We start from the raw sequence: 26,109 nt of genomic DNA on the forward strand, positions 1-26,109 counted from the left end.
GTATTTTGTTAAGTTTTTCCTCTGGGAGGCTGGGTCAGTAACGTGTGCAGTTGGGCGGCACTGCTTCCGCGTTGACGTGCGGTACGTGCAAATAGATGCGGTGTGAATGGAAAGAAGCAGTGATGGCCGTTTCATCGCTAGAAAGGCATTTAAGCAAAGTACTTCTAGTTTAGAGCCGAACTGATGCGATACCTCGGTAAGCTATCGTACTTACTATATCCTTCGATAATTTTCTTTTTCGAGTAGTTCTGATCCTCGTTCCAAAATCGCATATGAGTGACGTTGCAAATCCTAGCTATATTCGCATCAGGCCTACATTGACGAGATAAAATCTAATTATTCTTTAAAAATCATATTGTCCTTTAAAACAATGAGTCATCGCAGAGCACATTTGTCAGTTATGAGTAATATGTTGGCTAAGGTAAATGGATCAGATCGCTCCCGGGGATGACGTTAAACAACATCAACTGTAGGTAACTTCAGAGAGTCCATTTAAAGAAGTAGTTCCGGTCGGCGTGCAGTTCTCAGCTGTTGTACATTAATCCGCGCAACTTGCCTCTTGTTTTACTTCTCTATTGTACTTCACTGCGTGTTGTTTAGTAAGCCATTCATTTGCACATTTTACTTTTAAACGTAGCTATCAGGTAAAGAGTAAATAATTTAGTTGGACATCACAGCAAAGAAGATTTCAACCATTAGGATAATACGTGTTATTATTTAACAGGAGAAACTTTGACGCCAATTTAAAGCTAATAATGATTTCTCAAATGGATTAATTAATTGCTTACGTATGCTTATGAATTTTATATATTAAAAGTGTCAATTTGTTGGCATTTGTATTATTATCGGAACTACGTTTGCATAACGAATTTTCCACAATCCATCCGTCATGTGATATTGACATTCTGACTTATTCTGGAAATGTAACTTTTGAAGACCGACGTTGATCGGTGGGGTTTTTATGGCCGTAATAGGTATTAAATGGTGTTAATATTTATATAGTATATGGGTGGATCTCAGCGTTTATTTTTCAGTTATTAAATTATTTAAATTCTTGTTAGCCTAAAATGTTCGCTGTAAATATGCCCATTTAATGAACACTGTAGAACGATGATTAGTGGACAGCGGAGGACTCTACTTTTTTTTTTTTTTTTTTTTAAGCGGAACACGATACGATACTCAAACGTCAACCCTTCGTGTGTACGTTCCAAAGTGGATGAGGATGTTAGTTGCAGGACTTTGTGTAATCATTATTTATTATAAAGTAGTTACGAGAATACTTGATAAAGTATTACTTTAAACAGTTTATTACAGTTTCTACATGTCATCGGTTGGATGTAGTTGCCCAGAATGACCCAACCTCGACCCAACGAGTTTATTCCACCGCCGGAATGTCCTGTGTTTGAGCCTAGCTGGGAAGAATTCGAGGACCCGTTTGCGTTTATCAACAAAATACGTCCCATTGCAGAAAAGACTGGTATTTGTAAGATCAGACCGCCGCAGGTAAGTTATACGTTACTGAAATATGAAATGGAGACATCGTTGTGTTGCTATTTATCACTGATTGTTCCTTACAGTTAAGTCTGAAACACTTTTTGAAGGCAGGTTTTCAATATGGCGGATTGCGGCTCTGGTATAATGAAGCAGTTAGCTGTGGGAATGAATTGCACTAGTAGTTGCTAAAAAAAAAAAACGCTCGTATGTTGCAAAGGAATCATCTTTTGATTATCATTTCTCTGGGTAGACGTGTTGGTCTACTGTACAAGTAGTACTACTTAGTAGCTACTTAGCCTATTGGTTATTGTCAAGCTACACCATTGCTTATGTAGGGCATCCACCCAAACAGGAACGACCAAAGCACTGAGAGCTTTTAAACTGAAGACCATTTATTACATATTGCCCGGCAAATTGTACTTTGGACACATTAATTAATTGCAATTTTCATATCCTTGTTCTCCTCCTGCTTATTTATTAATCTTGCAGTAATTTACTCCACCCTTCGTTGCGGTTTCAATTCTTTTTGCTTTTTTGGTTAACCTTAAGAATTGTTGACCACATGACTTATCGTTAATAAAATGTCTGGCGTTTATGTTTGCCGTTGAACCATTATTGACTTCACGGCCACTTTGGATTCAAAGCACGTGCTTTCCTACGTTTGTACTGTTTTATGTTGTAAAATAAAATGGAACTATTACAGCAGTTTCGGGGAGCAGATGAGGGGCCATTTTAGGCCTGACCTTTGGCAGGATGTAAAAGGTGTTTTTCATGTTATAGTTTTGCATGAGACCATTTCCTTACCAGTAACTGAAACCGAAATGTGAAAAAAATAAACAATGCAAATGTGAAATTCGCATTTGTGGCTCAGCACTACACAGTTACGCACCACCAAAAAATGACATATGTTGGTTAATACATTTTACTTTCAGGGATAGTTATAATTAGAGTTTCTTGCTTCATGTGGCTTCATATGTGGTGGATGTATGATTAAGTGTATTGTGTTTTAAATCATTTTAAAATAATGCATCAGGAATTAAAATGCAATGCATTTAATGTACAACTGTAGGCTTATAGAATGTGGCAAAGTGTTAACTAATGTGAAAAAAAGTAGAATAAATAAGAATAAAATCTGTAGAATAAATTCTGAAGGCCAGAAGTGTTGACGATAAATTCAGGCTGCTTGTGGCAAATGGCACATCATTAGGCTCAGCATGGCTTGGTATAATTCTCTAGGGGTGGCAACCACCATTTGCCTGTGATGTGGACCGATTGCATTTCACCCCACGTATACAGAGGCTCAATGAATTGGAGGTAAGTGCTCTGTCTGTCCCCTGCTTGTAAGTTTTTTTTGTTGTTGTTTTTGTTTTTTCTCCATACTGCAGCTGTAGAGTGCTGAAAGATAAAATGAAATGTTCATATGTCTTGATAGCATAAATGGACATCATACTTTACTATCAGGCTTCGAGCTTCTGATGAGTCTTGTTAGCAGGAAAAGGGCAAAGGTTTCTGATGTTGGACCATCATGTTAATATTATGATCCTTTTATGTCAGAATTTCTCAACATTCTCCAGTATTTAAAAAAAAAAAACTGCACATGCCAGATTCAGTGTATTACACAGATTTGTGCCATGTTTAGTAATTAAACCATTTAAGCTTCTTATGAATTTTTTTTCCACAGTATTGAGACCAGTTGGATCGACGTTGATATAGATTTGTATAATATTAACAGCACATTTCTTAGTTTTATTAAAATTTTTGTAATCTATTTAATCGGAAAAATAATAACTAATAAGTATAGTCACTGACTACTTTACTGGGAACAGCTGTACACCACCTTATTCATACACTTATCCAGTTAGCCAGTCATGTGGTAGCAGCACAATACATACAATCATTCAAAATCAGGCTGCTGCCGGTGGTGTAATAGTGTGGGTAATATTTTCTTAGCAAACACTGGGCCCCTTAATACTAGTTGAACATTTGAATTTTACAGCCTGTCTGAGTATTGTTACTGACATACATCCAGTTATGGCCACAATTTACCCATCTTGTAATGGCCAAATCCAGCATGATATAGCACCGTGTCACAAAGCACAAATCTTCTCAAATGAACATGATGTTGAGTTCAGTGTACTGCAGTAATACAATAGAGCACCTTTGGGATGTGGTAGAACAGAAGATTCTCAGCATGAATGTGCATCCAACAAATCTACAGCCATTAAGTAATATAGACATGCCAATATGGACCAGAATCTCAAAAGAATGACTTCCTACCCTTTAGACTGACGTGAAAAATTGAGGCTGTTCTGAGAGCCAAGATGTCCTGCTCAGTATTAGTATGGTGTTCCTAGTATGGTTGTTGATTGGGATCTCAGGTACCACTTAAATAACCGGTGTTTTAAAGTAGTCTGGCTAGAGCAGGGGGAGAAGAGTAAAAAGAAATATTTAATGGTGGCACAAGGGAATGTATTTGATTTGAAGTAGTAGCTTAATTATTATTACTTTGATTGTTTTGTTTTTTTTGGTCATGTTTCTCAGGCTCAAACCAGAGTCAAACTCAACTTTCTGGACCAGATAGCCAAGTTTTGGGAGCTGCAGGGCTGCACGTTGAAAATCCCTCATGTGGAGCGCAAATCTCTTGACCTGTATCAGCTCTACAAGGTATAGTATTACAATATAACTTGTGTTCTACGTCTGCATGGCCTTGGTCTTGCATTCTAACCTATCGTCTGAAACTGGTTGTCTCTGTGCCCTCTGCAGTTGGTGATGGAGGAGGGCAGCTTTGACATGGTCTGCAGGGAACGGAAATGGACCCAGATAGCTCTGAAGATGGGCTTTGCTCCTGGCAAGGCTGTTGGATCTCACTTACGTGCCCACTATGAGAGGATTCTCTATCCTTACTACCTATTCCAGACAGGGGCCAACATTCTGGTGAGGCATTTAAGCGTTCTTTGTCACATATATTGTTTTTCCTTCCTCTTTTCTTATCTCCCACATTCTTCCTCCCAGATTCACAGTCACATACTTTGCATATACAGTGTGCTTTCTGGGCAGTTTTTTTTTTTTTTTTTCCTTCATACAGTATATACTTTCATGCACCACTTGATTAGGAACACCTGATCTTTCATGCAATTATCTGAATTGTGTGGCAGCAGCACAATGAATTAAAATCAGGCAGACACCGGAATCAGGAAAACTGTGATCTCAGTGACCTCGACCTCTTCTTGGTTGTTGGGGTTAGATGGGCTGGTTAGAGAAGCCACTGATCTCCTGGGATTTTCATGCAAAACATTCTCTAGAGTTTGCACAAAATGGTGCAAAAACATCCAGTAAATGGAAGTTCTGCAGGTGGAAACACCTTGTTAATGAGAGAGGTCAGAGAAAAATTTTATGAGCACCAAAATCAGTAATTTCTCTCTGTTATGCTCATATGATGGATAGTACATGATATAGAAGCTCTGCATTGTCCGTTTACCTGCTATTGTACTTTTCTACCACTAGGGGTTCTTGCAAATGCATGGTTAGGAGAAGAAATACAGTATACACACATCCTCACACGTAAGCAAAACATGTTAAATCCCATTCAGTGCATAGAAACATGCATAAGTATGGTTTATGCACAAAACTATGCATATGCATGGTTTGTAAATGAGGTCGTTAGATTGGAACATAGGTTTCAGACTCCCAGTGAACCAGACTAAATGAGCTGTTTATGTGGCATTTTTAGGCAACAGCAGCTCTGTTCAGGGTTTTCACTAGTCTTAAGGTACTATTATACAGTGCAAACGCAAGATGGCAATCACGTACATCCTGCAGTTGCTTGGAGCATTGCTTGTGCATGCTTGTGTAGTGCAATACCAATGTAAATAGTGGGATCAGTTTAGCACCATGTGACAGTGTGTCTGCAACTAAATAAAAAAAACTAACATTGTGTCTCAAATCGCATACTCAAATCACACTAACGGGTTTTCCTATTACAGTTAGTGTTTGAACTTTAAAAATATCTCATGTAGACTTTAAACCTACCCAAAGATCTGTTTTGAGTACCAGGATTCTGGATCTTCTAGTAAATACTTTAGAATTTAAGGTCAGAATTTTCAATTTGAGATACAGCTTATGACTGCAATCATGCAGACGGCAGAACGTGTTAAAGAGAAACAGAGCTTGCCAGTTTGTTTAACTATGCATGAAATCACTAGACATTTTACACTTTGACTTAGAATCCAGGTGGACAGGAGTGTTTTGGCTATGACCTGTCATCTAGAGGACGTTGCTCTTAATCCTCCAGATGTACATAAGATATGCAAGCCAATACGTGAACAGTACAGCTTCCATTTCTGTTGCTTCTATACACGCACGTAAGGTCATGTGTCAAGTACAAACCGGCTTTTACGCAGAGAGAATCACATCCACATTCTCCTAGCAGACATCTGAGTTCCCCTTGTCCATTTTGTGGGGTGGACTGTAAAGAGTGCTCTCTCGCCTTTAAAGGGTCACATGGAGTATGCGCATGACGTGCAGGGGCTGGTGACAAGAAGTTTAACAGCACAAAACATCACCCATTGGACGACAACAGCTACATCAGATCAGTGGGTGCTGATGACGATGTCTCAGGAATACAAACTTCCATCACTGGCCCCAACCTTCACTGGGCTCAGGGCCTTGGTCATATCAGACCCCCACAAAACTGTTTCTTTGACTAAAGAAATTTGTTCTCTCTTGTACAGAGGCATGAATGAAAAGAGCACAAAGTGTTCTTTTCCAAATTAATTCATCCATTCATCGTTCAGCATTCAATATTGTTTAATGTTGTTCAGAAGAAGGACAGTGGTTTCTGGCTGAGTTGAGAGGGCTAAACTGGTTCCTGACGTCCCTTCCTTTCCATATGCTTCCATATGTAGTTTGTCAGGGCTGGTTCATGTCAGTGGAACTACAACATGACTCTTGTGGTTATACAGTTCCCTCTGAAAGTATTGGAACGGCAAGGCCAATTATTTTGTTTTTGCTACACGCTGAGGACATTTGGGTTTGAGATCGAAACATGAATGAGATGGTATATCTGAATTACAGCTTTCATTTCTTGATATTTACATCTAGATGTGTTAAACAACTTAGAACATGGCACCTTTTGTTTGAACCCACCCATTTTTCAAGTGATCAAAAATATTGGAACATGTGACTGACAGGTTTTTTTTTTTTTTTTTTTTTTTTTTTGTTGTTGTTGTTGTGTTTTTTTTGCCCAGGTGTTCCCTGTTAGATTGATTGTTTAAACAATTAATAGCTCCGAATGGCTATTCTTGGTTTGAACCCAAATGTTTTCAGTGTATAGCAAAAAAGAAAAGAATTGGTCATCATATTTTTAGAAATTTTACATCCTGACTTTATCACTTGGTGATGAAAAAATGGAACTAGAACCATATTGGGTTTGTTTGGTGTCTTTTTTGTTGGTGGAATGAAAAAACAGCACTAATGTGTAATTGCTGGAAGTATTTGAGCTTTTATTTTTTGAGGTTTTATTGGATAAGAACTGATTCACATACACTGGACTCTCCACATTGTGACTGTGAATGTTTTTATTGATGATATAATGTCTAAGCTTTGTCAATTTTGTGTTTTCTTTATCAGAACTCACAGAAGCCCACTCTCACAAATGATACCAAAGATAAGGTATATAAATCTCATGACTTGCCCCAGCGACAGTCTGTACAGCCTGCAGAAACCTCCACCATTGCTCGCAGAGCCAAACGGTCTAAAATCTCTTTAAAGGTAAAATTTTAATGTGTTTTTTTTTTCTTTTTTCTTTTTTTTTTTTTTTTTTTTGGTAAAACCCTCCTTTAGTTCTTCACCTCCCTTCCCAGTTTGCATTACATAAAAATGTTTAATTTATAGTGGATTTTTATCCTGGGTCAAAACAAAACACAAAAAATGATTACAGCAAAGTATTGGTTTTATTCTCAGTCTGCTTACATTTTCAGAAGCAAGTGTTTTCTCTTTTTTAGGGTCGCTGTTTCAAAAGTGAGCAGGAGGAGCAGTGTGAGAACAGACCCAACCTGAGAAGGAGAATGGGCTCTTATGTGGCAAAACCAGAAGCAGGTGATTTACCTAGAGAATTTGCATGTTTAAACTCTGTATCATTAAAAAGTTGCTAAATATGGTTCATTAAAGTGAATGGTATGGATGATTTGTTTCAGTGAAAAATTTTCCAGTCCAGGTGAAACAGGAGCCTATGGAACAAGTTGAATCAATGCCTAATGGAGAAAAATCAAAGGTGAAGGACAACACCAGTTGCTGATTAGTCCAAATGTTGCTGACTGGTTGGAATGGAATAGTTTGATTTGCAATTTCTAAAAATTGCCTTGACCACACTATACCTCTGTCTTCATCAAGCATTTTATAATGGTATAGTGAATTTTTCTAGTCAGTTTCCAGATGTTCCTTGTTTGTGTGCCTTTGAAGGTGGAGCAGTACATGTGTTTGGTGTGTGGGGGAGGCGGTGATGAGGACAAGCTGTTGCTGTGTGATGGGTGCGATGACAGCTACCACACATTCTGTCTTATCCCACCACTCCATGATGTTCCCAAAGGGGACTGGAGATGTCCCAAGTGCCTGGCACAGGTGGTCAAAGAGCTCACTGCAATTAATTGAAGTCACAGTATCTTTTATATCATTAAAAACAAGGATTTTCTCATACATAAATCCCATAAGAATAGCTTACAGTCATGAGAAAAAGAAAGTACACCCTCCTTCAATTTATCAGGGTCTAAATAACAATTGTGTGTTCCTCACCAACTTCTGTAAACAAACAAATAACCTCAGGTGACAACAAAGAGACACAACTGATTGCAATATGTAGTCTTTTTTTTGCCCAAAAAGTGAACCAACATTCAGAAACCAGGTGGGGAAAAATAAGTACACGCTTCCTACTTCACAAACATTAAGAGAGTAATTAGCAGCTAGGTGTTACTAATGAAATGTTACTTTTATATTGTTAATCATCAAGAAGTGTGACTACCTCTATGAAAGCAGAATCTTTGGCAGTTTGGTGTTCTGGAGCACTCAGGTGTGTGTCTACATAATGCCAAGAAGAAAGAACATCAGCCATGACCACACAGAAGCAGCTGTTGCTGCTCATCAATTTGGGAAGGGTTAAAAGGCCATCTCCAAACAATTTTAAATTCACCATTCTACAGTGAGAAGGATTGTTTACAAATGGAGAGCCTTCAAGACAGTTGCCAGTCTTCCCAGGAGTGGGCGTCCAAGCAAATTCGGTTCAAGGTCAGACCTTTTAATGCTCGAAGATAAAGAAAAAACCAAGAACTACATCATGTGACCTACAGGCCTCTGTAAGCACATTTAAATGTTTATGTTTATGACAGCAAAACACTGAACAAATATGGCTTTCATGGAAGGTGGCTAGAAAAAAGCCCCAGAAAGAATATGGCAGCATGAATTAGGTTTGCAAAATTGCAAAATCTGAACAGACCACAGAAGTTCTGGAACAATATCCTTTGGACTGATGAGACCAAGTTGGAGATATCAGGTTGGAGATATCAAGTTGGTCATCATGCACAGCGTAATGTTTGGCAAAATCCAGACACATCACCACAAACACCTTATACTAAATGGTATCCTGTTGTTTTGTAGCCACAGGACCTATGAAACTTGCAGTCATTAAGACAGTGATAAACTCCACTTTATGCCAGAATATTCTTGAGACAAATGTGAGGCCATCTGTCCAGCAGCTTAAACTGGGCCAAAATTGAATCATGCACCAGGACTGTAATCCCAAGCACACCAGCAAATTGACATCTGAATGGCTAAAAGAGAAAAAAAATCAAGGTGTTGGAATGACCAAGTCAAAGACCCCAGACTGTTGCTGTGGCAGGATCTTAAGAGAGCTGTGCATAAACGAATGACCTCAAACATCAATGAACTGAAGCAATGTTGTAAAGAACAGTGGGCCAAAATTTCTCCAAAATGATATGAGAGACTGATAAACTCCTACAGAAAAAGTTCACTTCAAGTTATTTTTGCTAAAGGTAGTTCTACGTGTTATTTTTTTCCCACTTAGTCTGAATGTTGGATTATTTTTTGGAAAAAATATGACTACGTATTGAAATCTGTTGTGTGTTTTTGTTGTCAAAACTCCATGAAAAGCCAGATTTCTCCAGCATAGTGTGTACACATTGCCAAAATTGTGTCATTTTGTAATTATTTATATGTACTTTTTGTTCTTTTTTTTCCACAGGAGTGTGGCAAGCCTCAGGTTGCGTTCGGCTTTGAGCAGGCACCCAGAGACTACACACTCCGCTCCTTTGGAGATATGGCAGACTCCTTCAAGTCAGACTATTTCAACATGCCTGTGCATGTATGCTTTAAAGATTCCAATTCAGATATTAGATGTGTGAGTCATGTGCATGGTCAAGAACCTGACACTGACTTTTATGTTTTCTCCACAGATGGTCCCTACTGAGCTGGTTGAGAAAGAATTTTGGCGTTTAGTTAGCACCATTGAGGAAGATGTCACAGTAGAGTATGGGGCAGACATTGCCTCAAAGGACTTTGGCAGTGGCTTCCCTGTCAGGAATGGTCCTTTTAAAGTCATGCCCAATGAAGAGGTATGTTGTACTGCTTCCAGTAATACTGATAGCACAATTTTCTTAGTTGTACTACATTTATTTACATTTATTTATAGAAGTCTAAAAAGGCAGTGTGTTACTTTTTTTTCCTTGTTATCGTAAGAAGATAAAAGTTGTTTTCTCGAGATCATGACACATTTTTCTCATATGTCGAAATGCATTTTTGTCCATAACAGGGTGTGCCTTAACAGAAAAAAGCTGGTACAGTGGTAGAGATAGGGCCTTCCACCCCCGAGGTGTGGGGGCTCACAGTGTGGCGTTTGACAGTATTTTTCCCAGATTACCCCTTCAGGATCAATAATGTCTTTCCATCCATCCATTCATATTTTGGTCAGTGCTAGACCATTTCCAAATTAGTGTCTGTCACTTGAGAAGGCAACTTAGAAATCTGCAAATATACCGTAATGAACACTATAGTGATTCTGAACGGATGGTCAGTTTCGTTGCCAGTCAATAACGCTTGGCCTTTCTGGACTTTCATATTTATTGCCTCAGCACAAACAATGTAGTGTTGAGATATAGTACCTCGTACTGTTTCAGTTTGTACCTCTGGATCATCATCTTTTCTGTGGCCTTCCTAAAAGACAGTGTAAATTGTCTACTCTGTAATATGATTGGATGAATGTTTTTCATACCTGTACTCCTCTGTTTCCCTGCAGCATTACCTCAGCTGTGGCTGGAACCTAAACAACATGCCAGTGCTGGATGCGTCTGTGCTGACTCACATCACGGCTGACATATGTGGGATGAAGCTGCCCTGGCTCTATGTGGGCATGTGCTTCTCCTCTTTCTGTTGGCATATTGAGGATCATTGGAGCTATTCTATAAACTATTTGCACTGGTATGAGTTTTTGACTTTCCAAAGCAAATGATTAAAGAAACGCACAAAAATAAAATGGGTTTAGGTGATGCTGTTGGTGCAGCTGTGAGCTTCATGTGACAATATCTGCTTGCTCAAAGGGAATAATACAATTACTGTCTAAAGCAAAGGTCATACAGTTTGGTAATTTATCACCTAGCAAACGTGGTGCTTAACTGGAGAGTTAAATCAGGTGCCTTTGAGTAGTCATACTATGCTGGACTCAAGTAACCTCCTAACAGGAATGTGTTACTAAAAGGGCCATAATCACTTTCAAATCTTACTGGTTTTTATTCATAAATGGTTGCCTCTGTGTGTTTGTAGGGGAGAGCCAAAGACATGGTATGGTGCTCCTGGCTTTGCAGCAGAGCAGTTGGAAGCAGTGATGAAGAAACTTGCCCCTGAGCTCTTTGAGTCTCAGCCAGATTTGCTCCATCAGTTAGTCACAATCATGAACCCCAATGTGCTAATGGAGCATGGAGTCCCTGTAAGTACACGCATGCAATACACAAGCACAAGTTGATGAGTAATGTAGTGTGAATTTGGATACATATGTGTTTGAATAAATTACTCTATACATAATGGAAAACATGATTTGCTGTGTGCAAACTCAAAATCTTCACACTTGTACAGTAGATGAAAGTTATAGTTAAGCTCTCGCCAGTAGTTGCAGGAATTTGTATCTACTTATTTATTATGGACAGACTCCCCCATGCTGAGAGTGTGCATACCGGGACCGAATTTACTTTACCTTTTGAAGAGGCAGGGCAGCATGTGGGGTTTGGAAAAGTTTAAGAGTTGCTGTCTGAACTGAATTATCCAAACTGCACACCCACCTCTGCAGTGATTGCCTGGTAGTGACGTGATTGAAATGTGGGGCTCTGACCTTGTGTCTCTGACATCCATTGCTCAAATGCATTTATCACAGTGTTGCGTCATAGTAAATCTCTAAGTTTAACAACTCTATAACAGCCTTTTTAAAAAAAAATCAAAACAATCAGTTTAGCAACAAATACAGCAATGTGGTCATTTTATTTTAAATCAAGTACCTTATAAATAATGGGACTTTTATTGACTGAGTAGCAAAGATCAACACTATGTTTATTTTTTTTTTAAATGTATTTTTCATGTTTTTGAAGTGATGCATTAAAAATATAGTGTGGATCATATTAGGAAAATAACACTAGTAGGACTGGAGGACTTGAATCTGGTCTTGGAATTGTGTCCAGTCACAAGATGCTTCCTGTACTGACTTGAACTTGTCTGATTTATTGGCATTTGTACTCAGAATTTCCTCAGTCTCTGGCCTTAGTCTCACAAAATATGGTCTTGGTCTCATCCAAGAGTTAGTCAAAATAACATTCATTCTGTCTTTTCCTACTGTGTAAGTTGAGATGGAGCTCGTGATGAATATAAAATTGAAACATTGTGATACACAATAAGGAAATTTTGAGCAGCAAATTTGTCTCCCCAGTATTTTGAATTGTGATATTTGAGACAATGATATTCTGTCTCATGCCTACTAGCTAATTGTCATAACTTCAGACAACAGAAAATATGATGGAGTGCAAAAAAGAAGAAAAAGCCTTTAGACTGGCTTTATAGGAGCTTTTGTTCCATGGATCTTATTACTGTCTGTTAATAATCCATATTTGAGTTTGTGGTGTGGCTACATAGAGGTTTGTTTAAGTATTGTAAGACTACATGATTTGAATGTAACCTTGAAAGGAGAATCAACTACAACCCGTTTAATCAAGTCAAGAAACGCCTAATTCAAGGTTAGTAAAAAATTTTCTCTCTCTGAGTATCTGAATTGTTAGTGATTATAACTAAAGTCCAGCAAAAAAGTGTTAGACATTAGCAACCCTCTAATTTCAGTAGGATCTTACTCCATAGGAGCTATGAAATGCAAACCACTCAACCAACTACTGCCCACGAAGACAAGCTGATTAGCTACATTTTTTTAGGTGAAAATAATTAGGACATGTTATTAGAACCGTAGCTCCAAAATGAGTCCATTGGTTGGGCATATTTAAAATCATTTGTAATGAACATGCAATGGATTTTTATTAATTAATTAATTTATATTAATAATTAATGAGAAATACAAAATTTTAATTGATACAGTTAATGTGTGAGAGTGGCTGAGTAGTTGCTATTAGATCCTAAATCTAATGTGTTCTCTTTCTCTTGCATTACACCACACACACTCACTCTCTCTCTCTCTCTCTCTCTCTCTCTCACACACTCACTCACTCACTCTCTCGTTTGACGAATAGTTTGCTCAAATTTGCATTCTTGTCTTGTTGTGGCTATAGATTATAACTTTTCCACTGCAAGATTTTCCACTATATGTATCTCTGTCTGTTTCTAATCTGTCATTCAGGTTCTCTGCTTTTGTTGCTGTCCATAAGTGTTGACTTTGCCTCTCTCTGTCTCTCTTTGGCCAGAGAATACTTGCTATTTTTTTTGTTACAGTAGGTATAATTTTGTGTGATAGCAGCCTTGGTTTTTGCTAGCTGGAGCACTTGTAGATTCAGGTCATGGTGTATGTATAGGGCCCCTACAATGTTTCAAGCCCAGGTGCCCCACCACACTAAATCCAAGTTTTTGGTCTGGATCTTGGCTTAGTTTTGCTTTCGCGTGGACTTGATCATCACTAATTTTATGCAGGGCATTGTAGTATGCCCTCTTCCAAAATGAACCCAAATACCCCAGTAGAGATGCTTAAGCTTGCAGTAAATTGTAATGTGCAATGTTTAACTTTTGCTCTATTCACTTACAGGTATACCTATACAGGTATAGGTGATGTTAAAAATTGTACTGCATCAAGTCACTAGAGGATTTTGACTTTAGTGTTCAACCCAGTCATGCTGTCTACTATATGCCGTGGTTTAAATACAAGAAATTGTCATTTTATGAATTCACCAATGAGTTCTCTTTTTTTATTTATTTTTTTATTTATTTTGTTTTTAGATTTACCGCACAAACCAGTGTGCTGGTGAGTTTGTTATCACCTTCCCCAGAGCGTATCACAGCGGGTTCAATCAGGGCTTTAACTTTGCAGAGGCTGTTAACTTCTGCACAGTAGACTGGGTAAAACACCACTCAATGAATAACAATTTTTTTTATTTTTATTTTTATTTTTTTATTTTTTTTATTTTTATAAAACAAGCAACTCTGCTGCTTATCAATGTATTCAGTATATCATGATAATGATATAATGTATTATATATCTTGTTAGTGATAAAATGTCTGTTTTGTTGCAGATGCCACTTGGTCGACAGTGTGTAGAGCATTATCGCTCATTAAACAGATACTGTGTTTTCTCCCATGATGAGATGGTCTGTAATATTGCAGCCAAGGCAGACAGCCTGGAGCTGGAGTTGGCCTCTGCCATACAGAGGGACATGAGCATTATGATTCAGGAGGAGAAAGAGCTGCGAGAAAAAGCCTACAAGCTGGTGAGACATGGCACTTTTTCAGTATTAGTGTCCCGGTTCATTTTTATAACCACTTTGCCACATCTTTAAAACTGTTTAATTTTTCAGTTTCAGATTGTACATTTCAGAACATGTTTTGCGGATACTGCCACCATTGTTAATAAGAGCCTCCACCCAGTATAGTGCATGATAACATGGACATTTAGCCATCTGTAAAACTGTGTTTGTTTGTTTACCAATTATCCAGCTTTTTCTGTTATTATATGCAGTTTTTCTCCATTACTAATTGATGCTATTGCTGGTCCATTCCTTTCCTTAGGGTGTGTGGCACTCCCAGCAGGTGGACTATGATGAGCAGCCAGATGAGGAGAGGCAGTGTTCTAAATGCAGGACTACCTGCTACCTATCTGCCATCACCTGTCCCTGCAGCCCTGGCCAGCTGGTGTGTCTACACCACCTCCAGGACTTGTGCTCCTGTACCCCTAACCGTTATACGCTGAAGTGGGTCTCTATGTGTTTAAATGTAGTACTGTGATCCATTGCCATTTTATGATATGATAATTTGATTTAATGAAGGGTATTTTCTTGTTTTGTTAAACAGAATTGTGCCTCCAAATTGTGATTTATTCATTAACTGCTCTCTTTTCGTGGTCTTGCAGTTATAAGTACACCTTGGGCATGTTGAACCAAATGTTCAAGACTTTGGCAGCACATGCTGAGTCATACAGTGACTGGGCTTCTAAAGTTAACATAATTTTAAAGGCAGACCAAGACAATAAAAGTGGTAAGAGTCCTAATTTATAAATTACAGCAGGCAGACAGCCTTTCCTCTTTGTGTGATGAAGAATATTCTGTTACGTTATCATTTGTTATCCCACCAGACTTGGAGGAACTTCGTGCACTGATTGTGGAGGCAGAGAAGATGATGTATCCTGAGATGGACATGCTACACCGTTTAAGACAGGCTGTCCAGGATGCAGAAAAGAGTGCCTTAATGGCCCAGCAGCTACTCAATGGAAAGAGACAGACCAGGTAGGTCCTTTGTACACTTCTACCTTCAAATCAAAATATAGTATATCAAAGAATAATAAGAGATCACTGTTCTACTAATCACATATATGACTATATATAGGTTGTTATTCTGCTGATATTCAAGAAAATTGGTTTAATATTAGGTAGCTACCTAGCTAGTTTTTTCATACCCAAGGTTGCTGTACATCCAGAGAATGCGCACACACAAACACACAAACAAGCTGGTGAGACATGGTAGTTTTGCAGTTAATATGCATGTCGGGTGTTGTTTAGGAAACACCTATAATGTGGACCAGCAAATTGTACAGTGGGTTTGGAAAGAATTCAGACCCCTTCACATTGTTAATATTATATATACTGCCGGGCCAAAAAAAAAAAGTCGCACACATTAATATATCATTGAACCACCTTTAGCTTTGATTATGGTGCACATTCGCTATGCCACTCTTTCAAAAACTTCAAACAATGTCATAACATTTATTTCCATTCAGAGTTGCATGATTTTTTTGCCAAGATCTTGTACTGACTTTGGGAGAGTTGAACCACTCCATAAAGTCTTTTCCAGCACATCCCAAAGACAGCACATCCCAAATGGGGTTAAGGTCAGGACTCTGTGGTGGCCAATTCATGTGTGAAAATGATTCCTCATGCTTCCTGAACCATTCTTTCACAATCTGAGCCCTGATTTTATGCACATGCCATCAGGGAAGAAAAAATCCATTGTGACGTGACAACCTGGTCATTCAGTACATTTAGGTAGTCAGCTGACTTCATTTTATTGCCCCATAACATTGCTGAGCCTAGACCTGTCCAACTGAAGCAACCCCAGATCATAACACTGCCTCCAGAGGCTTGTACATTGGCCACTATGCATGATAGATGCATCGCTTCATGTGCTTCCCTTCTTACCCTGACACACCTGTCACTAAGGAATAGGGTAAATCTGGACCTATCAAACCACATGACCTGTTTCCGTTGCTCCAGAGTCCAATCGTTATGCTCCCTAGCAAATTGAAGCCTTTTCTCCTGGTTAGTCACACTAACAAGGGTTTTTTTTTTATTGCCACCCACTGTTTAGTACCAATCCTGTGAGTTCTCATCACATTGTGAGTGTGGAAATGCTCTTAATTTCACTATTAAACTTAGCCGTGAGTTGTACTGTCTATTTTTTTACGATTTGACTTCACCAAGCATTTAAGTGATCTCTGATCATGGTCAGTCAGGATCTTTTTCCACCCAAATTTTTTCCATGAAGTTGACAGTTCACCACTATCCTTCCAGGAGTTAATAATGCATCGGACAGTACTTAACCCAATTCCAGTTATCTCAGCAATCTCCTTAGTTGTTTTCTTTGCTTGATGCAGGCCACTAATTTGACCCTTCTGAAACACAGTAACATCTTTTCCATGAGCATGGGATACGTCTTCCAACAAGGTTGTTAAAGAAATTAGAAGCTACTAACTGCATCAGTTAGGGTTAAAAGAATTGTTATCAGCTGAATCACATTAATCACTATAGTAATTATCCTGTCAACAGCTCTTAAGTATTTGCAGGTGACATGGAGGGGATCCACATCTGCTCCTCGCAGACTCTCCACTGGTGTTCCACAAGGCTCAGTACTTGGTCCTCTCCTGTTCTCCCTCTATACCCGATCTCTTGGTGCGGTCATATCCTCACATGGGTTTTCATACCACTGCTATGCAGATGACACTCAACTCATCCTCTCCTTCCCTCCCTCAGACTCTCATGTTTCTGCTCGGATATCAGCTTGTCTGGCTGACATCTCATCATGGATGACAACTCACCAGCTGAAACTTAATCCCACCAAAACTGAACTGCTGTTCATCCCATGTGATTCATCCCCATCTCAGGATCTTGCAATTTCCCTAGACAAATCTCTGATCTCGCCTTCGGTTACCGCACGCAACCTTGGGGTAACCATGGACAATCAACTGTCCTTCTCCTCTCACATTGCTAATCTAACACGCTCATGTCGATTTCTCCTTTATAACATCAGAAGAATTCGTCGATTTCTTTCCTCACAGGCCACACAGGTGCTTGTTCAGTCCCTTGTCATTTCAAGACTGGACTACTGCAACTCACTCCTGGCAGGTCTGCCTCTGAGCGCCATTCGTCCTCTGCAACTGATCCAGAATGCAGCTGCACGACTGGTTTTCAACCTTCCTAAATTTTCCCACACAACCCCATTGCTGCGCTCTCTCCACTGGCTTCCTGTAGCTGCCCGCATCAGATTTAAAACACTGATGCTCGCCTACAAAGCCAAAAACAGACCAGCACCCACTTATCTCAAAGCTCTTATCACACCTCGAGCGCCACCACGCTCCCTCCGATCCTCTAGCACTGCTCGACTGGTCCCTCCATCTCTCAGGGTACAAGGAAGGCATGCATCGAGACTCTTCTCTGTTCTGGCACCAAGGTGGTGGAATGAACTTCCCCTAGATGTCCGAACAGCTGAGTCACTGTCAGTCTTCAAACGACGGCTAAAGACTTACCTCTTCATAAAATACTTAAATTAGCACTTTCACAAAACAAAAAAAAAACCTCCCCAACAGAGTTTTGGACTGATGGTATTCCTAGTTTGTGACCTACCGAGCCAATATCAGAATGTATTTTGATAGACTTCAAAGCACTATTGTAAGTCGCTCTGGATAAGGGCGTCTGCCAAATGCCATAAATGTAAAATGTAAATGTAAATGCTGATTTAAATCCAAATGGTGACTCTTTTTTTGTCCAGGCAGTGTATTTTTAAATTTAAAATTGATCAAATCTTTCTTTTTTTGCCCTTAGTCTATGCACAACTAATAAAGACATGTTTTTGCATATAAATCTTTATAAAACAGTTAGTTCTGGTCAACTAATTTGATTGGTCAAGTAGTATTCCAAGAGTGCTGATATTTAGTATAACAACACTGGAACATTTCGCTCTTTGTATCACTCTATTTCTCTGTGTTCGGTACATAAATTTCCACATCTAGCAATAATTTGTTGCATTGAAACTGTTACTACACTTACACTGTCAATCAGTCTGTGCTTTGGCATGGCACCATGCAAGACACTAGCAATTGCAGTCTTGATGTTCTACTGAATATCAGCATGGCTGTGAGTACCCACGGCCGAATCACAGCCATCCCGATTTTCAGAGTAACAGCACTTTGTTCATGCAGTATTGCTTAAATAACACACATTGTACAAAAACTGAAATTATCTGAATACCTTCTGAACCCAGTCTGTCCTCATTATTTATTACAATTATTTATGCTATGACTGAATAGTACTTAATTACAAGTAAACACTTGTCTACATTTGATAATTTTGCATTCATGCTGTATTTTGTATTTACATGTGTATTTACACATCTCACAATATTTAATTGGATATCAAACATCTACCGTCATCATTAAATATGTGTTTCAGTGCATTTCAGAGTTTTACAACAGCAAGTTCAAAAAAGTGCGCACTTTGACAATGCTCCCTTACCTGCGCTCATTTTTAATGGCTATGCTCATTGATATTGCTCAGGCTTTGAAAACTGACAAAGATGATCACTGTTGTTTTTACATTTTTTATTATTATTATTATTAAGTTTACATAACCTAGACTATCGTAGAAAATCAATTCTAAATCTCTAAAATCAATTCCCATTTCCTTGGCCTAGTGCAGTTTATTCAGTACCATTGGTTCATAAATGATATTCAGTCAAAGTATTCATTTTTATAGGCTGCATTCATGGCTAAATTATCATTACTCTGTTTTGTTTCATTTGAACTTTGTTTATGAAGGTATCGCTCAGGTGGTGGGAAATCTCAGAAACATCTCACTGTAGAGGAGTTGAGGTTATTTGTAAAGCAGCTATATAACCTGCCCTGCACCATTAGACAGGCCCCTTTTCTCAAGGTACTGAACATTTTACACCTTTTTCTGATGCTCCAAAATTATTGAGAAGATAAAATTTGAGAAAAAAATGTTCCAGAAAGAATGTTAACAATATCTTAATTTATTAAGTGGTATCACATTCACTCTTTCCTGCTTTCCACAGGCTCTGCTCAGCCGTGTCAGGCAGTTCCAGGAACAGAGCTCAGATCTCCTGGCCATAGAGATGCCCAGCTCCTCGGCCCTGCAAGCTGTGTTAGATGAGGGCTCGGGGCTGGAGGTAGAGTTGCCAGAGCTTGATGTGCTCAGGCAGCGGCTGGAGCAGGCACGCTGGGTTGAGGCAGTACAGCAGGCCAGCAAAGAGCCTACCAGCCTCAGCCTGGAACGCATGAGGAAACTGATTGACCAGGGAGTGGGTCTGGAGCCCCACGCCTGTGTGGAGAGGACCATGGCCCACCTGCAAGAGCTGCTCACTGTGTGTGAGCACTGCGAGGAGAAGGCACACAGCATGCTAATGGCCAGGTAAGGTTCTATATATACAAGTCTGATCTTACAGGATAGCATACATTTAATATTTGTGAAGCACAGGTTTTGCATTATGGAAAGCTGTTACTCCAGCAGCATTTGTATGTGTGATTGTGAAAAGGGAGGAAACTGGAATAAACCCACATCGGTAGGAACTGATGCGTAAATGACTATGTTTGGAACGTATAAATTGTATGACATAAAAGGGCTAAAACACAGGCTACATTTTATTCTATTGCTGTCACAGTACTATGACACCTAGTGTTAGTGATACTGGCAGTATCTGCTCAGTCAGAGTAGCCTAAGTGTTCATATTTGTGAAGATAAAGTAGTTTGAAATCTAAATTATTATACTGAAGAGTGTCATCTTGTGTGACATTCATGTGACACACATTTTTAGGTTTTTGTATTTATTTATCCCTAAATTCATTAATTACCAAATTAATTAATTATTTTTGTTTGTGTTATATTGTTTTATTTCTCTGTTTTGTTTTATTTCTTTATTTATATATTTCTGCATTTTCTTATCCATGCTGCTGCTGTCTTGTCAAATGCATTATCCTTATTTCCATTGATTGAGCAATGTCGGATTCTGGATATCAACTGTTCAGTCCTGTCTCCAGCAGTGGTTGTTTTTAATACATAGTACATTAACAGCATGTACAAACAACAGACAGCCAGAAACCTGCAACTGACATGTCTGAAAATGCTTCTTCACATTATTTACTCCCTCATGTGGAGGTTCTGAGTAATAATTCACCCAATCTGTCAATAACCCTTTTGTAGCCTTTAGTGAGAAGTGCTAGTGATCAAATGGATTGGGCATGTATGCAAACTTGACTGGATTCTATCAGGTTTGCATATATTAAGAGCAGAATTTCAACTTCAAACCAAATGAATTGTTCATTGGCCCCAAGATAAAATGTGCTGGTGTTGTATTTGGAATTCAAAGTTGGTTCCTGGTAGATTAACAGGATCAGCGTATTGTGCCCTTGTACTGTTGAGCAGTGCAGTAACAATGCAACATTTTTTGCTGGCAGGGAGCCCTTTAACTGTGAAATGAACTTTGCAGATCGCCTCAGTAAAGATTTATTTAATGATTGTAGTCCTACTATTCAAATATTATGTACATTTATTTAAATATGTACAATAATATTTTGGAACTTTTTTCCTGATGCCGAAGATGACATTATTTACAGGTCTACTTGTTTTTGAATTATTGAGGTTTAAAACCATTAAACTCATGGATTACACCCATTGAATTCCTATGACCAATCAAACAGGCTAATAAAAATATTAGGACTTAGTAATACATTAAGTAACTTTCATAACAGTGGGTTGTGGCATCCACCACTTATGGACCCTCTGGCTTCACAGCTATGCCTCTGGGGGTCTCCAACCTCTTTTTTTTTTTTTTTTAGAACCACCACCACATAGCAACCCTGCCCATATGAAAACATAGAGAAATATTATGTGTGAAAATAACAGACATCGTGTACATTAATATACAATAATGAATACTGCATTCTGTGCCATCTATTTAGCAATGTGTTTTTTTGTTTGTTTTTTTCCTAATTTGTCCTAACTAGACCTCGCCAAAATTTAGAGACTCTGGAGGCAGTGCTGATGGAAGTAAATAGTATCCAGGCTTACTTGCCCAACTGTCTCCAATTGCAAGACTCAGTCATCAGGGCTAGAGAGTGGATACAGGAGGCAGAAGCTCTACAGGTTAATGTCATGACAACTGATGCAGCATTGACGAGTTGTAAAGCTTGGAATTTCTTATCTTTTTATCCATATTGATTTGTATGTCTGACTATGTGTTTGCAGCTTGGAGGACGTATCCCTGTTCTTTCCTCATTGAATGATCTGGTCTTAAAAGCTAAAGGCATCCCAGTCCTGCTGGAGCCTCTGGCACGGCTGGAAAGCCTAGTGTCAGAGGTGCAGGCCTGGAAGGAGAGCGCAGCAAAAATGTTTTTGTTGAGGTACTCCTCCCTCTCCCTCCTGGAGGTAAGCAAAACACCTTGCGTACATTCACCTGCTATGTTTTTACATTAGTTCATTAGTTCACAAGTACAGTTGCCAGTCACTGAACAAAATCTGTGAAAATACATAGGAGCATGAAAAGTATGTAAAAGGTAATTACACTGTTTGTTTCTTTAAGGTACTGTGCCCCAGGTGTGACACAGGGTGTCAGAAATCAAAATCAAAAAGAGTGAGAGATGTTCCTCCAGCTGCTACAAAAACTGGCATAAAACTGAACTGTTTTGGTGATGTGGAAAGAGCTCTCTCTGAAAGCAAAGACACAGCTTTAGCAGTGCGTCCTCTTTTTTTTAATTTGTTTTCTCCTGTGTAACCTGAAAAGAGTGTATGGGCCCAGATATTGTAATATGCCACATGTAGCAACAGTATATAGAAGTTTAATTATTGTAATGCATAACAAAGCTTATTGTATATTAAGGTCCATCCACTCAGCCTTGTATAATAACTTATCTGTTATTCAACAGATGGCTACTTTGTGTGAGGTGCGTTTGAAGGAGCTGGAGAACCTGAATATCCTAAGGACCACAAACAATGCAAAGTTTCTGCCCACAAACGGCTTGGCTCCTACAGTGTGCCTGTGCCATACAGTGCCAGCAGGCCCCATGCTCCAGTGTGAACTCTGCCATGATGCTTACCACAGTGGTTGTGTGCCAGGGTACCAGGGTACACAGGCAGGGCAGCCTTGGCTGTGCCCACTCTGCAGCCGATCTGAGAAGCCTCCTCTGGACAAGGTGTTGCCCCTGCTTGCCTCTCTCCAGCGTATTCGGGTACGGCTCCCAGAGGGTGACGCGCTGCGTTTTATGATTGAGAGGACAGTGCGTTGGCAGCAGAGGGTGCAACAGGTCCCACCTTTTACACAGCAGTTTATTGGAAAAGTAAGTTTTGTCTGGGTCTTTTTGTTATGATGCTTTTGTGCTTGCTTTCAGCATTTTTTTGTATTTAAAGTTATACTGCATCTTTTACCTAAAGATGAGACCTTTCTCTGGAAAGCCTTCTTCTCTATCCCTGGGTGGGAGTAACGGGTGCTTCTACATGCACCATTCGTGCATTCCTCTCAGTGGTGCGTAGATCTTTTTATTCATTTATAGAAATTATTGTCAAATTATTCCTATTCCAGCATATTTGCGTGTGTTTTTGTGTGTGCTGTGTGTTTCAGTTCTTAGTCCTGAACTAGAGGAGCTGCTTGTAGAAGGACTCCTTCTACAGGTGACTTTGCCTGAGCTGCAGCATCTCTACCAGGGGTTGCTCAGCAGGTTTTTTCCCTCTCAGCATGCCCTACAGAGCAGCGAGCACGACCACCAGTACCACATTGCACAGGACATTAGCCTGGTTTACAAAAGCCCACCCCAAGGCAAGGTCCAGGTTAGACCCCCATATCTTTTCAAGTATGCTCACTATAAGGAGAAATACATAAACCATTAGAGAGAAATAACATATATTCTGATTGTATGTCTAGGATTTAGTTTTAGAGTTGCCAAAAGACACTGAGAAGCTAGAGAAGAACCCTAAGAGGCACTTAGAGAAGGAGACCTCTGATGTGCAGGACAGAGACACTGTTAAGAAACCCAAGAAAAAGAGGTCTAGGACAAACCAGGAGAGGACACATGAGAAAAAAAACATCTCCTCCTCTGGTTTGAACTCAGACCCACCCTTTTCAGAGGACTCCGAGGAGGACTGGTCTGTGTGCTCGGCAAAGCGATGTCAACAGCCAGAGGGAAACGAGGTCAGTTTAAAATGCTTTCTTCCGTCATATAGCATAACATCATTACTTCAGGTGTGAGTGTACACTGGAGTGTTTGTCTGCTGCTGTTCTGTTTCGTTTTGCACTGCTTTGGACATTGTTCCTTCAGTAATTTTTGCCTCCTAGAAACAGTGATTATTGCTTAACACTGAAACTATACAGTATAGCTTACTTGACTACCTTGCTTGGGACTTTGTTTCACTTCTGATCTGTTTGGACTATTCCCACATTCACTGGTCTAATACTAGCCTTCACTGCCTCTCTCTAGTGAACCACCTTAGCATCTGATGAGTAATGCTGCATTCAACTTACCTCGGAAGTGGGAAATCAGAACTCAGTGTTATGTTATTTTTGACCTCCTTTGTTCGAGCTACAAAGCTCAAAGGGAAAAGGAACAAGCTAGCCAGCTCACTAAAAACTGGGTATGCACCCCCCCCAAAAAAAAAAAATTTAATAAATAAATAAAACCCAAATTCTTTGTGGCATGGATTCCACAAGATGTTGGAAACATTCCTTTGAGATTTTTGTCCATGTTCAAATAATTGCATTGTACAACTCCTGCAGAATTTTCAGGTGCCAGTAACTTTCATGCTGCGAATCTCTCATTCCACTACATCCCAAAGCTGTTCTACTGGATTCAGATCTGGTGACTGGGAAAGCAACTGAAGAACATTGAACTCATTGTTATGTGAGCACCACATAACAGGATATTCAGGAAACCAGTTTGAGACAACTTTTGCTTTATGACATGGTGCATTATCATGCTGGAAGTAGCCATTAGAAGATGGGTAAATTGTGGCCATGAAGGGATGTACATGGTCAGCAACAATACTCAAATAGGCTGGGGCATTCAAGCGATGATTGATTGGTATTAACAGGCCCAAAGTGTGCAAAGAAAACATTCCCCACACTATTATACCACGTACACCAGCCTGGACTGTTGACACAAGGCAGGTTTGGGTCCATGGATTAATGTTGTTGGTGCCAAATTCTCACCCTACCATTTGTCTGCCTCAGTAGAAATCGAAAGTTTGTAAACTTCTGAACTGGTTCATTTGTGTAAATTCAGTTATTCTTTTGTCTTGCGGACTATATGTAAACATCTTTTATGTGAAATAGCTTATTCAGGGCAATACTAAATAAAAAAACAAAAAGCAATTTTTATGATCCCTCTTATTTTTTAAAATTTTTTTTAACATTTTGCAAATTCTGCACGGTGTGCATTGTGTTATTTCCCCCGTGTAGGTTCACAGCTTCCATCTGTTTTCTTACAGGTAAACTGGGTTCAGTGTGATGGCAACTGTAACCAGTGGTTCCACCAAATTTGTGTGGGTGTGTCTGCTGAGCAGGCTGAGAATGAAGACTACATCTGCATCAACTGCTTAGTAAAATGATTTGACACCATAAGGACCAAAACTCTTTGGATAAACAAAAGGTAGATCACCATATATGTACCAGATTTTTTTTCTCCTGGCCCTCAGAAGTCCCAGTCAGTCCTCCTTATCATGTTGGCACTATAGGACTGTACCAGAAACATCATGTTTTTCTGGTCTTTTTCCTCTTGTCTAGAGGACAGGACACAAAGATGTACCTCAGGTGTTTCTATCCCATAAATACAAGGTAGAGGGACATCAGTTTCCCCAAATGTAAAATTAGATTCTGCTTTTTTCACAATGTTACCTCTTAACATGCTAATTAATCTGACTACATGGCTCCAGGGCTGTTTTTCCACCAAATTAGATTAATTGGGCTAAACAGAAACCTATGAATTTATTTTTGAAAATGTATTTGGTACACATATCTAGTATGCTTGTTATTTATTTATCCCAGCAATAACTAAGCTGGTTCCCTGATTTTCTTCAGCTTCACCTCCTTTGATTGCTTTCTTCCATTAGCGATGGTTGTACAGAATCCTGATTTAGGTTGTCTAAGTGATGTAGCAGACAGAAGTGTGAAATATTCTTTGTGACCTTTGCTGTTTATTTTCTTTATAAATAAACAATATCAGATGTTCATTGTGGAATAAAATGGTTTGTTCTTGCTGGCAGTTTCAATTACATTAACTGAAGTGCCTAATTCCTTCTATTCCTCTAGTATGGTTAATATGATCACAAATTAAAGTTACACAGGCCATTAAACATCCAACAGTGTGATGTCACATCCACAGATGCAACATCTCGTTTTTTGTTTTTTTTAACTGTTAATTAAGGCTTTAAATGCTGAGAAGAGAATAAAATGAGTACATTATTGCTACACCTTGGGGCTGGATCTCAATACTCAGAATTCTGTCAAAGTCATCATTAAGGGTATAACAGTTCTTTAAAAGATTTTGGGAAATCAATGATAGACAGCTTTTAGAATAAGCCTCCAAATCTTGAGAAAACTTTAATAAAAATTAATTAAATAAAATTAAATCAGCACAGTTTCAGTGGAGGAAAG

The 26,109-nt window shown here is 39.1% G+C and overlaps 1 protein-coding gene across 4 annotated transcripts; it reads left to right on the plus strand.

Annotated features, from left to right (window-relative positions):
- The first annotated feature begins 39 nt into the window (after positions 1-39).
- Positions 40-25,685, plus strand: kdm5ba (lysine (K)-specific demethylase 5Ba). 4 transcript variants are annotated; one of them, XM_026935711.3, is made up of 28 exons: positions 40-196; positions 1,305-1,503; positions 2,731-2,808; positions 4,036-4,158; positions 4,258-4,428; positions 7,123-7,263; positions 7,497-7,590; positions 7,689-7,765; positions 7,954-8,112; positions 9,746-9,865; positions 9,957-10,115; positions 10,796-10,977; positions 11,320-11,482; positions 13,972-14,091; positions 14,265-14,459; positions 14,758-14,939; positions 15,098-15,222; positions 15,320-15,470; positions 19,271-19,385; positions 19,528-19,883; positions 21,476-21,614; positions 21,717-21,896; positions 22,051-22,203; positions 22,394-22,804; positions 22,899-22,989; positions 23,086-23,291; positions 23,386-23,652; positions 24,945-25,685. In XM_026935711.3, exons 2-28 carry the CDS (start codon positions 1,351-1,353, stop codon positions 25,062-25,064), a joined length of 4,431 nt encoding a protein of 1,476 aa, XP_026791512.3. In that variant the 5' UTR covers positions 40-196; positions 1,305-1,350; the 3' UTR covers positions 25,065-25,685. The 4 variants fall into 4 exon arrangements, with proteins under 4 accessions (XP_026791512.3, XP_034169895.2, XP_034169894.2 ...); XM_034314003.2 differs by lacking the exon at positions 40-196 and adding an exon at positions 239-599; XM_034314004.2 differs by lacking the exon at positions 13,972-14,091.
- The last annotated feature ends 424 nt before the right edge of the window (positions 25,686-26,109 follow it).

This window comes from Pangasianodon hypophthalmus, chromosome 20, assembly GCF_027358585.1.
Source record: "Pangasianodon hypophthalmus isolate fPanHyp1 chromosome 20, fPanHyp1.pri, whole genome shotgun sequence".
Taxonomy (NCBI): domain Eukaryota; kingdom Metazoa; phylum Chordata; class Actinopteri; order Siluriformes; family Pangasiidae; genus Pangasianodon; species Pangasianodon hypophthalmus.

Coding starts and splice junctions, on each gene's coding strand:
- kdm5ba (XM_026935711.3), top strand. CDS start 1,351: ATGACCCAACCTCGACCCAACGAGTTTATTCCACCGCCGGAATGTCCT. Junction 7,591..7,688: donor TGTGGCAAAACCAGAAGCAG/GTGATTTACCTA, acceptor GATTTGTTTCAG/TGAAAAATTTTCCAGTCCAG. Junction 23,292..23,385: donor CACCCCAAGGCAAGGTCCAG/GTTAGACCCCCA, acceptor TTGTATGTCTAG/GATTTAGTTTTAGAGTTGCC.